This window comes from Myotis lucifugus, unplaced genomic scaffold (assembly GCF_000147115.1).
Source record: "Myotis lucifugus unplaced genomic scaffold, Myoluc2.0 scaffold_128, whole genome shotgun sequence".
NCBI classification, from domain to species: domain Eukaryota; kingdom Metazoa; phylum Chordata; class Mammalia; order Chiroptera; family Vespertilionidae; genus Myotis; species Myotis lucifugus.
Window position 1 is genome coordinate 3,752,580 of NW_005871176.1, and position 16,122 is coordinate 3,768,701.

Consider the following 16,122-nt stretch of genomic DNA (forward strand, 5'->3'; position numbering starts at 1 on the left):
GTGACAGGAGGGGCGGAGAAGCGAGAGGGCTGGCCGGGCGCCCACAGACAGCAGCTGAAGTTCCGGGGGGATGTCTCAGCTGTGGGGGGCTCCCCCTGAGAACGCTGGGGTCTAAGCCCCAAGCTGGGCTCCCCAGCCCAGAGCACCTGAACTGAGAAAGGTGCCCATATAACACCTGGCTGTGAAAGGCGGCTGGAAATGCAGGCACCCTCTTAAGACTCTGAGAATAACAATCAGACTGCAGACGGAGGAGGATGTCGGAGGCTTTGAGTCTTTGCCTGATCTCCTTCGGGGCCCGGGGCCAGGAAAAGCAGGCCCTGGTGCACATCTCGGTCCCTTTCCAAAGGCGCCGGCCCCAGCAGGGGGAGCCACAGGCTGTGGATTGCTGATAGCTCCAAACGGGACTCAGGGCCAGTCGGAAACAGCGTCTGACACTGTCATAGCAGATCTACCTAATACACAGACACAAACCCAAACAGGCAGCCAAAATGGGGAGACAAAAAAATCAACCCCCAAATGAAAGAACAAGAGCATTCTCCAGAAGAGCGAAACGAAACGGAGATAAGAAATGTATCAGATATAGAGTTTAGAATAATGATGGCAAAGATGCTCAACAGCATGAGAAAGGATATGGTAACTACGGAAAAAGACCAGTCGGAAATAAAGAATGACAGAGCGCTAATAAAGAACATGCTGGAAGGAACACGCAGCAGATTAGGGGAAGCCGGGGATCGGATCAGTGAATCAGAAAGAACGTCCGCCTTAGTCTGGGCATTTGTCTGGGACCTGGCCCTGAGTCCAGCCTCGCCCAGCAACAGGGCTTCAGTTTACTCTCCCCGCTCTGTGCTCAGCGCGGTGGACAAGCTTCCACCCCACAGAAATGCACACACGTGTGCACGCGTGTGTGTATGTGGGCGAGTCCCAGCAGTGAAGGCCTCCTGCCAGCTTCGGGCCCCTTGGAAATCCTGGCTGTGACCTCAGCACTTTGCCGACATGGCCAAGATAACAGGGGTTGGACCAGCTGGCCAGACCCCAAAGATCTCACCCTTGGGGACAAACGCAGTAAGCCAACATTTCAGCTTCTTCTAACAAAATCTTGTTCCCTCTGGGTGAATCCTCAGCCATGCTCATCCATATACTGGTGGGTGTCGGTTAAGAGAGTGAACACCCACCACAACCAGTAACAACCTGTTTCCAGAAGGTTCTCCCATAACTAGCAGGAAGATGGGACTTGTTATAACCACAATGGTCACCAAAGTGCTGTCCGCAACAGGGATCACAGCCCACGAGGCCAACCCCCTGCCAGGCTGCTGCCCCACCCCAACAAATCAGACCCCCTGGAAGATGGACCACTTGGCTTTTTACTGGGCAGAGGGAGGTCCCCCTTGGCTGGCTTCTGGCTTCTGAGAACTCCATTCCCTGACGGTGGAGACCGTGAAGGTGGAAGACATGAGGTAGATGAGAGGTTGGACAAGCTAAGAGGTGAATGCTCCCAGGTGCTCCGAGTCCAAGGGTCACAGGTGGGAGGTGCCCAGAGGTCTCCTCAGAGCCTGGGCAGATGGGGAGTCCACCCTGCCACCGAGAAGAAAGCGCCACCGCGTCGCACACCTCGCTCTCAGGACCCCCCCCCCCCCCCCCCCACACACACACCCCAGGTGGGAGTCGTAGATGAGGAACCCAGGAGAAGAGCGGCTTACTCAAGGTCACACAATCAGGAAGTGGCAGAACCGGGATCTGGACCCTGGTCTGCCTGACGGTAAGCCTAGAGCATTCTCCCCAGCTGGAGCCTGGGATGTGAATGACGGCCGCCCTTTCCCTTCCCCTCCAGCACCCTCTGCTAACTAGACTTTTCCTCTTGGGGGCCCGCCCCGGGGGGACTCATGAGTCAGGAGGCCAAGCCTTGGGGAGGAAGGCAGGAGGCTCTGACACAGCCGAGCCTCCGAATGTCCTCTTCGAGCCCAGATGGCCCTGGTGGTGTCAGCCCTGATGCCAGTGACCTGGTCTCACCTGTTTCGTGTTGTCCAGAGACAGTGGGGTGACCTGACCTGAGCCCATCCTTTTCTCTAGTCCTCTTGTGGCTCAGCCCAGGGCGGGTGGGCCACAGGATGGGGTGGGTCTTACTGCTCAAGCCGACTGACAGCCTCTAGCTGGGGTTCTGGAAGCGCTGCAAGAACCATGGCTGCCCCAGGACCATGCTCCCAGGCCTCAAGTCTCTGTGGCGTCTTGGGCCCCTGGGAAGCTCAGTAGCACCGGATTTGGCAGGAAGCTCACCTGGCCATGTAATGCCCCAGCGTCCTACTCCTGGCTCCAGTCCTCTGGAGGCTGTTGGCCCCCCAGCTTCCAGCACCACTGTCCTCAGTTTCTGATTCCTCTCCATCCTCTTCCTCCTCCTCCTCCTCCTCCTCCTCCTCGGCATTGCTGTCCCAGGCGACGGTCAGTGTCCGAAGAGAAACTGGAGGCTCCCCGGGGACCAGATCCGGCCTCGGTGAGGAGCCCCAGCTGGCCCAGGAGATGCTGTTTCTCTGGAGCTCTTCCAGGGAACCCAAGTCCTTGGAGAATTCGGGGACTGGGAGAGGCTCCGGACACCTGCTCCTACCCAGCCCTCGGTCTGGCCCCTTCTTGGCCAAATAGCCAGAGGACCCGGCCTCCTCCAGGAGGGAGGAGCCGCCAGTGCTGGCCCAGCTTCCGTCTGAAGCATCGCAAGCAGGACAGCCTTCGACCTGGACCCCTGCCTCCGAGTGCCCGGGGGTCTGGGGCTCCTGCTCCAGGAAACCACGGGGCACAATGTAGGGCTGGACGGTGACATTGGCGTCTGCGTCGTCCTCCTCGTCATCGTCGTCCTCTGATCCGGCCTGAATGGTGGCTGGGGCCCTGACTCTAGGGGTCAGTCTGACCCTTCTGGTCAGCTCCTTTTGGGGACAGAGGGTCAAGTCCTCCAGTGACTCTGGGCCACTGGGCTGAAAGGTTGCCACGGGGTATCTGTGTCCAGAAAAGTCCTGATTTGGGGGAGGGGAGACAAGAGCAGAAGGTCAGGCTTTCCCGAAGCATGACTGCTCTAACCGGGATGGACCCTGAGACAAGGATGCCCATGGACATTGTTTCTCTGGGAAGAGATCCCAGGAAAGGCCAACAGGGAGTGAACATGAGAGACAGGGGTGGGATAACGATGGGTGTTATCAGGCAAGTGACATCTAAGGCAGCTGCAGCTTAACCCTGCTGGGACTCAGGCAGCCAGTGCAGTGCCATGAGGTGAGGGTGGGAGGGGTGGAGGCAGTGCCACCTCCCTGGCACTTGCAGCCAGCCACGTGCATGGGCTGAGTAGACACCAGAGGCGAGAGACAGCCCCCAAGACGCAGGTGCTAGCTGCTGGAAGGAACTTTAGAAATACTCCCTCCCTGCTCCGGTCGGCATGGCTCAGTGGTTAGAGCATTGGCTTGCACACCGGAGAGTTGCAGGTGCAATTCCTGGTGAGGGCACGTACCTGGGTTGCAGGTTCGATCCCCACCCCTAGTCAGGGCACATGTGGGAGGCAACCAATTGATGTGTCTCTCTCACATCGATGTTGCTGTCTCTCTCTTTCTCCCTACTCCCTCCCTTCCACTCTCTCTAAAAATCAATAGGAAAATATCCTTATTCCTCAGGTGAGGATTAAAAAAATAGTCTCTCCCACATGGTAGGGACACTCAGAATTCATCCTCAAAGCTCCCACCAGCCCAGTGCCCACTGAGCCTCAGCTATGGCCCAGTTTCCCCCATGAGTCCGACCCACCTGACCTCTCCAGGCTTCCCCTGCCTCCGTGGCCTCCACATGCAAAGGGAGTGAGCCAGCAGACAGTGAGGGGACTCCAGGGTCGGCCTGGGCCAGACCCACCTGGGGTAGACTGTGAACTAGGTGTTGGGACCCTTCTAAGTCTTGCCCTTTTGACACCTCCCCCCCCCTTTTTGGGCATCTCTCCTGAATCTCAAGGCTGGGGGTTCTGCTCTTGGCACCTGACAAATCCTGAGCAGAGATGCAATTACTTAACTCACAGGGACTGTAGGCACTTCTCCCTCCCAGGTATTTGAATTTGGTGCCAAAGGAATGAATTACTAATAGTGGAAATTTAGATGCAAAGGAAGGATGTTCTGCAGTCTGGGCCACCTTGCTCATCCGTCTGAACTACCGCTAAGTCTAGCCCCACTCCCTTGCTCTTCAACAACCCTCCCCCTCAGGTGCACATCCCCAGATGTGCCGTACCAGAGCCTGTGGCATCTTTGCCCGCTGAAACCAGGGGTTCCCTCTGAAGCTCCTCCAGATCACACAGCCCGTGGCAGTAACCAACAGCAGCGGCAGCAGAAGTGGTAGCAGCACCAGGAATGCCCAGTGGACTCCTAGGAAAATAATCAGAATGAAGAAGCAACAACGGCTCCGGTTTACTGACTGCATCCATCCTGGGGGCTTCACGTACATACACAATCCTATTTATTTATTTTTTCATACCTCATCCTAGTCTCAGTCCTCATAAGAATAAACCCATGCTCCCAATTGCAGAAACCAAGATTCAGAGAGGTTAGGGAAGCTGCCCAAAGACACACAGTGAGTGTGGTAGGGCCGGGGTTTTAATCGAGGTGAGCCTGTCTCTAGACACATGCTCCTAACCACCACATTATGAAGATCCTGACGCTCAGGGAAAGTCCTCGAGGCTGTACCACGTTGCACCCACCTGGGGTCCCCAGGGAGAAGCAGGTGGGCTTGGAGAACTCGCTGTATTTAGGGTCACCGCAGGTGTAGATGGTTCTGGCGCTGAGGCAGTGGTATCCACTGGCATCCGCCTGGAGGGGGATCTGGACTGGCTGGCCATGGGAAGTGGCTGGAAATCGTGTCTGTTTGGAGAAAGAAGCAGAGGTGAGCAGACCTGTTGTGGGAACCGGCTCTGCACAGCCAGGATGGGGTGGGGTTGGCAGCTGGGATCCTGCAACTTCTTTTCCTGCAATCAAGTTCAAGTGTTCAAGAAGCACTTCCCAGAACTATCTGGCTTCTTTTCTGCTGAGTTTTGAGGTAGAGATGGTCTGGGTTCAAAAGCACCCCTGCCATTCAGGGTCACTCCCTGCCCCCGAGCCCCAGCCCCCTGCCCAGGGACTGCTGGCCTTCACTTTGAGGGGCATATCCCTCAGACTTCCTGCCCCAAGGGCATCCCAACTTATTTAGGGGGCATCATTCTGCCATCACAGACACAGAAAACTCTTGAGTGCCCATCCACTGCAGTAGCCACTGGCCACATGTGGCTCCTGAGCACCTGAAGTGTGGCCAGTCCAAACTGGGATGGACTCTGAGTATAAAATACACATCGGCTTTCCAAGACTAAGAGAAGAAGAATGTCAAATACAGTGGGGCCTTGACTTACGAGTTTAATTCGTTCTGAGACCGAGCTCGTTAAGGAGCTCGTTAACTCAAATTACTCTATCAACTCAATGCAAAAAATCGGCCAAGAGACAGCTGGTATCTCAAAAAACTCGTTAGTCGGGACACTCGTAAGTCAAGGCCCCACTGTATCTCAATAACTTTTATATTAATTACATGTTGAAACGATAACATTCTATTGGATGAATTAAAGTATATTATGAAAATTAAATTCACCTGTTTCTTTTTATTTAGTTTAACAAGGAACATTTAAAATTACACATTAGGCTTGCATTACATTTCTTTTAAAAAAATATTTTTATTGATTTTTGAGATAGGGGAGAGGGAGAGGAAGAGAGAGAGAGAGAGAGAGAGAGAGAGAGAGAGAGACATCAATGCGAGAGTGGAACATCTATGGGCTGCCTCCTGCACACCCTCTACCAGGGATAGAGCCCATAATCCAGACATGTGGCCTGACAGGAATTGAACTGGCGACCTTTTGGTGCACGGGATGATGCCCAACCACCTGAGCCACACCGGCCAGGGCTGCATTACATTTCTATTGGAGAGCACTGGTCTAGGGCAGTGGTCGGCAAACTCATTAGTCAACAGAGCCAAATATCAACAGTACAACGATTGAAATTTCTTTTGAGAGCCAAATTTTTTAAACTTAAACTATATAGGTAGGTACATTGTTATTAACTTAATTAGGTTATTCCTAAGCTGGTCTATGCTAAAAACGTCCTCAATCTGATTGAGGTACGTTCGCTGAGGTCGACCCCTTCCAACTCTCCCATCCACACTCGTCTTGTATACTTGTTTCGTCTATCTCCTTTCCGATAACCGACTTCTGCGCAGGGCCCACGAAGTTTCAATCGCACTGTACGTGCGCGCCCGCACGTGGTATTTTGTGGAAGAGCCACACTCAAGGGGCCAAAGAGCCGCATGTGGCTCGCGAGCCGCGGTTTGCCGGCCACTGGTCTAGGGTATTTGTAAGGTTCTTGAAGGCATGGACCACATCAAGTGGAGTACATCCTGGGAACCAGAGGACGCAGGAGGCCAGGAGTGTGACTGTTGGTTCAGTGAAAGAAAAACTGAGTAAGGATGGAGTCAGTCAACTATACAGCCTGTGGGCAGACCTGGCTGCCAGCTTTTTAAAAAGTTACACTGGAAACCACCTAAGCCTGTGCATTTACATATTGTCTCTGGTTCCTTTTGTGTAGTTACAGATGCAGAGCCACGTAGCGGTGACAGACTATAGCAGCGGTCGCCAACTGGTGGTCCGCGAGGTCCGAAAGGTTGACGACCGCTGGGCTACAGGGTCTGCAAAGCCACAAATGTTTAGATCTGGCCCTTTACAAAAAAAGTTTGCCGACCCTGCCATAAATAAATACAGACAGACAGACAGACACACGTGCACCCACAGAAAACAAGTCTGAAACTGGATAGATACCAAAGACTTATTTGTGGTCATCTCTGATACTTTCGGTTTTCCCTGTAGAGCTCATGTGTATTTTCTGACTTTTCTATAATGAATCCAGTGACTGGGCAAGCAGGCCTCCTGTAGCTCACCATAGTTCAATCAGATTTTATTGTAAAAAAAACAAAAACAAACCCCAACAGGTTTCATAATTTAAAAAATATATTAGTTAGAAAATGCCTGTGCTGTTAGCACCTATAAGGCACAGGGACAGGATGCCCTGTACTTGGCCTCTTAGGTGGAGAAGGGCAGGGATATGCCAAGGTGAGGGTACGTAGGAAGGCTTCCTGGAGGAGGTGTGCAGGTAGGAGGCTGGGAGGGTGAGGACACCGAGGTTTGGTAGGGCCAGGGAGGAAGGGGGCACAAGTAGGGGGCAGGAAAGGGGCTTCCCACCTTGTTCCCAGTCCCCTCCTTCCAGAAATCCACCTCATACTTCAGATCCGATGGGGGCATGCAGGGGGGCAGCTGGTAGGTAGCATTGACCTTCAGGACCTCCTCTGTCTGAGTGACTACCAGGACGGGTGGGGCTGGCTCCACTGCAGAAACAGAACAGGACTTGTCAGTACCCTCTGGGGCCACGGTGCGCCCACTGCCCCCCTCCAGGTGAGCCTGCTCCTCGCCCAGCCCGAGAGCTGTCCTGGAAAGGGGAACCGGGAATCAGGAGCCTCCGGGCCATTTTATTTAAGCCCCGGAGGGGATAGCATGAGTCCCATTTTAAAGAAGGGGAAACTGAGGCTTAGAGAGGTGAAATGACCAGGCCAAGCTCAGTTAACCTGCCTTTATTCATGTTGTCCCTTGTACCCTCACATACCCACTAGCTTGCCAGAATCCGGCCCTTGCGTATCAGTTTCCTATGGCTGCTCTAACACAGCACCACACACTTAGTGGCTTAAAACAACCCACATCCATTATCTCACAGTGCTGCAGGTCAGAGTCTAGGTATAGTGACTATGTACTATGCTCTGGGCAAGGAGCTGAGGGTAATAGGGAGATGAGGCCTCCATGGATCCTGCCCTGCAGGAACTGAAAGAAATGAGGGGGAAATGAAATATGAAAACTACCAAAACTGAAGAGAGAAAGTGACCAGGGCCACAGCGGAGGGCAGAACAGGGCAGGTAGGGTCATTCGGGCTTCGGGTGTGCTGAAGGAAAATCAGGAGTGCTTCAGGGAGGAGGAGGCAAAAAAGTAACTTTAAAAAAAAAGGCCATCGCCTCTCTGAATCGTTCCCTCCATTTCTATCTATCTAACCATTCAGTGGTTCATCCATCGTTCTTCTAGCTCAGTGGTTCTCAACCTTGGCTGCACATTAGAATCACCTGGGAATCTTATGTGCAGTCTAGGTTGAGAACCACTGTTCTAGCAGAACAGCCCCTGCACCTGCCTCCACATCTTTCCTTCCCAGCCAACATTCCTTCCTTCCCATCCATCCTTTCTAGCCAATCAGCCTACTTTTCCACTCACCCATCCATCCTTCTTTCCTCCCCCTATATCTTTCCTTCTTGATTTTCCTTCCTTCGTTTGTTCACTTCTCCTCTCCCTCCCCTTCCTTCCAGCCTTGCTTCTGTGCTAACCACTGATGCACCCATCTGCCTTTCCTTCCTGTCCTCCCTCTCTCTATCCACACTTGCTTCCTTCTAGTATAATAAATGCCTGTATGGTTCATGATCAAGGCTGTGCTCCATAGAAGATCATAAATATCATAGTAGGAGGTACCAGCTGAACTGTGGCGTCGTGGTACTCCCCTAACCCCCTGCCATGAAATCAGGCTGCTTGGACCCGGGCCGCGGCCAGGGCGCTGCCCGACAGGACATGCTCTCTGCGTCGGGGAAGTGGGAGACAGACGGTTGCACAGCAGTGGCACTGAGCCAAGTTCTTGGACAGAGAACCTTCCACTCAGTCCCTTACCCACAGACCTACCTTCAAAAAGGTACTCCAGGTACTTGGACTCCACCCAGGGGGACTTGGCGCTGGGAGAGACCGCCCGCACACGGCCTTTGAACTTGTTGAACAGGTCCTGCTTCTCCAGGCACATCAGAGAACACGTCAGCTCCTTGGTTCTTGCACACTTTTCCACTTTTCGCCACCGTTCAGGGGCTGCTAGGAAGCTGAGGGAGGAAACAGACAGGGGAGCATTGGGCCATGGACTCACCTGCCTGGGACCCGGGGACTTACAGAACAAGTGATCACTCATCTCTCACCCATGCATCCACCCATCTGTCCTCCGTCTGTCCATCTCTCCAGCTCAGGCTCTGGAGAGACACACGTGGGTGGGGACTGTGGCTCCGGCCCTCACCAGCTCTGGGCCCCTGTGCAGGCAACAGCCCCGAGCCCCAGGCTCCTCCCGTCGTGTGTCATGGTGGCTGCTATTGCTGTACCAGTAACAATTTTCCACGTTTATTCGTTCAGGCACTTATGGACCGACCACCTGCCGTGTGCCAGGCACCTGCTGGGGGCTGTGTGGATGTCAGAGGGGGACACGCAGGCCCACGACTCCAACCTCCTGAGAACGCTGAGGTCCACAGAAGGGACCTGAGCTCCGGGCATTCTTCCTGGGGAAGGAGCAGTGCATGACAGACAAGGCCCTCGGGAACAAACGCTGGTGGGAGGAGATGAGAGATCCCCATCACATTAACAAGATAAATCCTGGTAAAGGCAGTGACAACAGGGTCACGTGGGAGTGGCTGCTTTCTAAAGGTGGCTCAGAACAGCTGAGGCCACAACAACAGGAAGGGCATCAGGTGAAGGCCCGGGGAAGGGTCAGCAAAAGTAAATGCCCTGCGATAGGAAGGATCCAGACAAGAGCAAGGAGGCCAGCGTGGCCGAAACCCAGTGGACCAGGGAGGAGGAAGCTGTGCACAGACTGGGGAGGAGGGTGGAGAGGGGGCTGGGCAGAGCAGGTGGCCTCGCCGTCTTGGTAAGGAGTCTGGATTTTATTGCAAGTGTGATCGGAAGCCACGGGAAAGTTCTGAATAGGGGACTGATCTAATTTATGCTTTTAGAAGATTACTGGTACGCCAGCGAGGAGGCTGCAGCCCTGATCCGAGAGATCACTGAATGGTGGTAGACTTGGCGAGAAGGGGTTAATTCAGGATATATTGTGGAGCAAAAATAGACAAACTACAGGAAGAAACAGAAAACCCATAATTATAATGAGAAAAAAAATTTAATACAACTAACTCAGTAATTAACAATTGAACAAAGATAATGAAAAAATAGAAAAAACTGAACAAAATAATTATGGAAGTTGGTCTAATGAACATGTATCGAACAAACTGAACAAACTGCTTAAGCCACACTGTTGAAGCCCTAACCCACAACGTGCCTATATAGTAGTCCCCCCTTATCTGAGGGGGATATGTTCCAAGACCCCCAGTAGATGCCTGAAACTGCTGATAGTATCAAACCCTATGTATGTCTTTTTTCCTATACATACATATCTTTGATAAAGTTTAACTTACAAATTAGGAACAGTAAGAGAGTAACAATAACTAGTAATAAAGTAAGACAACTATAACAATACATGATAATAAAAGTTATGTGAATGTGGTCTCTCTAGCTCTGATAACCAAACTGATAATTGTGATGGTCACTAAGTGATTAAGAGGTGGGTAGCGTATACAGCATGGAGATGCTGGATCAGGGGGTGATTCATGTCCTGGAATGGAGTGGGATGGTGCCAGATTTCATCACGCTCCTCAGAATGGCATGCTATTGAACACTTAGGAATTGTTTATTTTTGGAATTTTCCATTAAATAACCACCAGAAAGCAAAACCACAAATAAGGTGAGGCTACTGTATTTGGAAATAGGCCCTTTAAAGATGGTATTAATGTTAAATTGGTTCATAAGGTTGGGGTCCTAAGTCAGGAAGACTGGTATTCTTAAACGAAGAGGGAGGGGCCTCAGGGATGCTTGCACACAGAGGAAAGGCCAGGTGGGGAGGTGGCCACCTGCAAGCCGAGGAGAGAGGCCTCAGGAGAAAGCAGACACACCAGCATCTTGATCTTGGACTGCCAGCCTCCGGAACTGTGAGACACGAATTTCCGAATTTCTGTTGTTTAAGCCTCACCCTCACCCCAGTTTATGATATTTTGTTATGGCAGCCCCAGCAAACTAAGTTAAACGCACTCAGATTTCGGTACCATAGTGGGGTGCTAATGTAACAAATAGTGAAAAATGTGGAAGTGGTTTTGCAATTGGGTCATGGGTAGAGGCTGGAAGAGTTTTGAGGTGCACATTGGAAAAAGCCAAGACTGCCTTGAAAAGACTGTTGGTAGGAATGTGGATGTTCCAGGTGATTCTGGGGAGATCTCAGGTGGGAAGGAGGAACGTCTTATTGGAAACTGAAGGGAAGGTGATCCTTGGTATAAAGAGGCAAAGAATTGCAAACCACAGAACTGTCATCCACCTATGAAAATTACTAAACATTCCATAATGTCAGTATTCAGTCTGGGTTCAGATTTCCCCACTGTCCCTTACATGTCTTTTTATAAATAACTAGTTTGGATCAAAAGCCTGTAGAAATCCCCATGTAGAAAAAACAAAAAGAGAGAGAGAGAGAGGCAAAGAGCATGGTTGAATCTCGTTCTAGTGTTTTTCGGAAAGTAGAAGTTAAAAGTGATGAACTTGGGTATTTAGCTGAGGAGATTTCAATGTAAAGTGTTAGAGATGTAATCTGGTTTCTCCTTTCTGCTTAGAGTAAAATGAGGAGAGAGAAGAGCCATAAATAGAAGAAACTGTTAAAAATTGAAGATTTGAAAAATTCTCAGCGTATGCAGGTTGCAGGAAGCGAGAAAGCACATTCTGGAGAGAATACCAAGAGTGGGGCTGAAAATCTTTTGATAAAGAGGGCTTGGTTGTGACTGATTTCAGGCTTTAGGTTAGGAATTGTGCAAACGAGCCTGGAACATCTTGTCATAACGATAAAAGATGTCAAAGTCAACTGGGTCAAGTCCAAAGGACTCAGGAGCCGACTTGAAGAGCCGTTCGCTGGCCAAAGACGGGACAATTCCAGCTTCACCGAGGAGAATAAGTTGCAACAGATTGAAACCATCGGACACCTTCAAATACTTGAGTTCATAATAATAATAAAAAGATAAATGAATCAATCACCATTTGGGAGGTGACAGAGAACCAAATCATTATCTTGAAAACTGGCAAATAAAAGGGGGGAAAAAATCAAGCATGGATCCTGTTCTTGCCGATTTGAAAAGTACCTCTGAAGAGCAAATACTATAAAGAAAGCATCTCTTTATAAAATAATTCCCACTACAAAATAAAAAATAGTACCATTAGAATAGTACCATTTTGCAATTCTCGCAGGTGTTTAAACAGTGTAAACGAGAAGGACACTATTGTAAAGGTCCAGAGGGTGGCCTTGGAGCTCTTTAATCCATGTATCCTGCCCCACTATTTCCAGCCGTGTGACCCTGAGCAAAAGGCACTCATGGTGCCTCAGTCTCCTCAACTGCAGAGGGGAGCCACTGCCTCCTTCCTCAAAGGACCGTGCGAGATTAAATACGGTAATGCATTGCCTCAGGGCGGACCTAACAGCACACACACACACACACACACACACACACACACACACACACAGTACATGTGAGGTGCTCTCTGCCTCCTGATACAGTTCGACACAGTTCCTTCTTTTGAAAGCTCTCTTGCAGCCTGTCCTCCAAGCCAGGCCCCTGTCACTCCCGCCTGGGTGCTATGGGTAGAGGGATGGCGACGGAATAGGAAGAGCACAAACTCTGGGGTCAGACAGGATTGGGATTTTCTTCTGGCTCCATCGCCAGCTTCCTCACCACTACAATGGGGAAGCCCAGCGCCTGCCTGGTGATACTGGGAGGAAGAAGCGAAATACTCATGCGAGGCTCAGCCCGGCAGGCGGAAGGGGTCCTGAGTCCAGGGCAGCTTGCTCCCCTTCCTGCGTCCTCCTCCTCACTGATTCTAGATCCATCCTCCTGAGCGTGTGCTTTATCAGCTTACTCTCCCACTAGAGACCCTCCCATGATTCCCGTGTGTGTGCAGAGAAGGTGAAGCCGTTGGCATTTTCAGGTACCTCTGGGTGGGTAGTGGCTGCCTGGCCTGCCAAGTTGGGAAGGACGCCGGCAAGGAGGCTGCGTGCAGGTTCCGTGGGGAAAAGGGTGATCATCTACTGATGCCCAGCACGGGCTCTGCAGGAGACCCACTTGCCCTCCCTCATCTGCCCGAACAACCCCAAGCCCTGAATCCAGGCCCCCACGAATTCCATCGCTGGCCCTCATGGCTCCACCCAAGCCCTGCTCCGACTTTTCTCAAAGATCCACCCTCACCCCTGGCAGGCCTATCACCTGTGCACTGTTCTCCACTCAGCACCATTCCCACCTCCAGACCTTTATCAAGTGCCCTCTCCAAGCACCTGCCACGTGCCATCTCCCCAGGGACCCAGAGAGCCGGCAAATGCTGCCCACACGGAAAGCAGCTTTCCCAAGAGGCCCCTCCCACCCCTGCCACCTCCTCAGCCTCCCAGCCACCAGCCCGGAGGCTCCCCTTTACCTCTGATAGGCCACACGATAGGTCACGTTCTGGGGGTTGCCGGGCCCTGGGAGCCAAGTGAGGTACACACCGAAGTTCCGGGAGAGCAGCGTCACGTTCTGGGGAGGGGCCAGATGGGGCCTCCCTGTCGGGGAGAAAGAGGCCATGAAGCCTGGAGCTCCTGGCTCATCTTGACTTGGGCCTTTCGGAGCTGAAGAGTGGCATGGCAGGCAGTTTGAGGAACCAGGAGCCTCTGGGTGGCTGAAGCGTGGGGGACATGGTGGAGGCTGGGGATCAGGATCCCTGTGACAGTCACACCAGAATGGCTGTATTGCAGTCTCGTGCCCTCCCCAGGCCTAGCAGCCCACCTGTCCCTCAGAGGAAGCTCCTGCCCACTCTGACACCTGACGGTTCCAGCAGACCACAGAGCAGGACCTTCTGGGTCTCCTGGACCACAGGAGGGAACAGCCCCAGGGTCTCAATGAGCGGGGGCTCTGTCTGGTTCTCAGCCACGTCCCCAGAGCCCGCCTACAATGGTCCCTGCACATAGTAGATGCACAATGAATATCTGAATAAATCCTATATAATAAAAGGCTAATATGCAAATTATATCCTTGGGAGTTCGACCGCTTGCTTGGACGTGTGCTGACCACCAGGGGGCAGCGCGGATTGAATGAAGGCCCCGGCCAGCAGATGGCAGCCAGGGGAAGGAAGGCCCAGGCCGGCCCTATCCATGCTCGAATTTCGTGCACCGGGCCTCTAGTACTGTGATAACTTGGATTATTCTGAAGACCTTCTACCTGGTCTCCCAGCTTCCAACCTTGTCTCCACACAACAGCAGAAGTTCAAATGAAAGTCAGATCATGTGACTCTCTGAGCCACTCCTCTGCCCCTTGCTTCCTCTTCTCCAGCCACACTGGCCTTTTGCTGTTCCTGAGGAATGCCGGGCACGCTCTGGGAACAGCCACGAACAGCAAGCATTACTGTCTCGGTGACTCTTCCCCTCCTTCCCACTGATAACCCTCTTCTGACACATGCACCTGATTACACAACTGCCCAGTTCCGTGCCCTTTCCTTGCCTGCAGAATAAAGTCCACAGTCCTTATCATAGGACATGGGGCCCTGCCCAGCTTGGCCTGGTCTGGCCATCTAGCCGACCTCTTCCCCACAGGCTCTTAGGCTGTGCCAATCCTCCTTCTCTACCTTCTCGAACCACTGAATTCTTGGGGATGCCTCTGAACCCAGGTGTCTTTGACTGCCAGGTATTCAGCATCTAATCTTTTATTTATCTATTTTTGTTAATTCTCACCTGAGGATATTTTTTTCTATTGATTTTTAGAGAGAGTGGAAGGGAAGGAGGGAGAGACAGACAGAGAGAGAGAGAGAGAGAGAGAGAGAGAGAGAGAGAGAGACAGACAGACAGACAGACAGACACAGAGAGGGAGACAGACACACACAGAGAGACACATTGATTGGCTGCCACCTACATGTGCCCCAACCAGGGCTGGGGATGGAACCTACAACACAGGTATGGGCCCTTGACCAGGAATCAAACCTGCAATCCTTTGGGGTGTGGGCCAATGCTGTAACCACTGAGAACACTGGCCAGGGCCATCATCTAATCTTTTAAAGACTCAATTCAAATGTCACTTCCTCCAGGGAGCCTTCCCGGACATTTCTAAGAAGTGGTGATGCTAGCAGCTAATGTGTGTTGTGTCCTAACTATGTGCCAGGCACTATGTTAACTACATTGCCTGCACTTCCTCTTTCAAACCTCCCCACTCCCCTAGGCATTTGGTACTAATCGTGATCATCCCATTATGGGTGAGGAAACTGAGGTCCCTCAGTTAATGAACTGTAGAGTCAGAATCCAAATCGAGGCCTAGCCAACTCCAAAGCCTGAGCTCTTGACCACACAGCCTCCTCATGGGGCCTGTTCAGCTTTATTCTTCCAACATCAATGGGCCATTATTGGTCAACAATATCTATTGACGACTGTGTGCCAGAGGTTTCAAAGAAGAATACAACTCCATCCCTGCCCTTCAGGCACTTGTGGTCCCATGGAGAATTCAGTGCCCTGAAGTGCCACCTGGGCCACGACAGAAATCCATACAGATTACAGAACAGGTTATAGAATGGCATTAGGGAGAGACAGGCCAGTTCTACTGATGGCTCTCAGCTGGGCTCCCTAACCCTGGCCTTTTAGGCCCCAATATGGGTGCCTGTGTCCTCAAGTCGGAAATGGATCACTGGGATGCTGGTGCTGCCACTGCTCCCAGCTTCTGGATTTTCTAGCAGATGACTGGCAGGAGGCCAACGTCTGAGCTTGGCCACTGTGGAGAAATAGCAGCTAGAGCAACTACCCTTTTTTGAGCTTTCAACAGCTGCCAGACACGGGTTTGGCATTTTATACACAAACCTCAATCAATCCTGAGGACAAACCACCTGATGGGGTAGGTGTCATTTCCCTTTCGTGGAGGGGCACTAGGCTGGGAGACAGATGGTGAATCATTTGCTTGAGGCTGCACAGCTAATTCGTGGGGGAGCCAGGATTTGAACCTGGATCTAGCTGAACTTCTCCCAGACTCATCACACCACAGTTTGTGTTGCATAAATTAAAAATCCCTTGGGAGTCAGCCGGTGTGGCTCAGTGATTGAGCATCGACCTATAAACCAGGAGGTCACGGTTTGATTCCTGGTCAGGGTACATGCCTGGGTTCAGGCACGATCCCCAGTAGTGGGTGTGC

At 51.9% G+C, this 16,122-nt stretch overlaps 1 protein-coding gene across 5 annotated transcripts in view; it reads right to left on the reverse strand.

Moving 5' to 3' along the window:
* Window positions 1-1,671: 1,671 nt before the first annotated feature.
* IFNLR1 (interferon lambda receptor 1) overlaps window positions 1,672-16,122 on the reverse strand; it is a 15,879-nt gene continuing 1,428 nt past the window's right edge. The window contains exons 2-7 of one of the 5 annotated variants that reach the window (XM_023758359.1): window positions 13,397-13,520; window positions 8,777-8,964; window positions 7,286-7,395; window positions 4,703-4,862; window positions 4,237-4,370; window positions 1,672-2,996 (exon numbers count right to left, since the gene is read on the reverse strand). In XM_023758359.1, the coding sequence (XP_023614127.1) occupies window positions 2,268-2,996; window positions 4,237-4,370; window positions 4,703-4,862; window positions 7,286-7,395; window positions 8,777-8,964; window positions 13,397-13,520 (1,445 nt within the window). In that variant the 3' untranslated portion in view covers window positions 1,672-2,267. Of the gene's footprint in view, window positions 2,997-4,236; window positions 4,371-4,702; window positions 4,863-7,252; window positions 7,396-7,920; window positions 7,993-8,776; window positions 8,965-12,447; window positions 13,374-13,396; window positions 13,521-16,122 lie in introns of those variants that run through there. The other 4 variants (XM_006094062.3, XM_023758361.1, XM_023758360.1 and 1 more) reach the window with 4 other exon arrangements.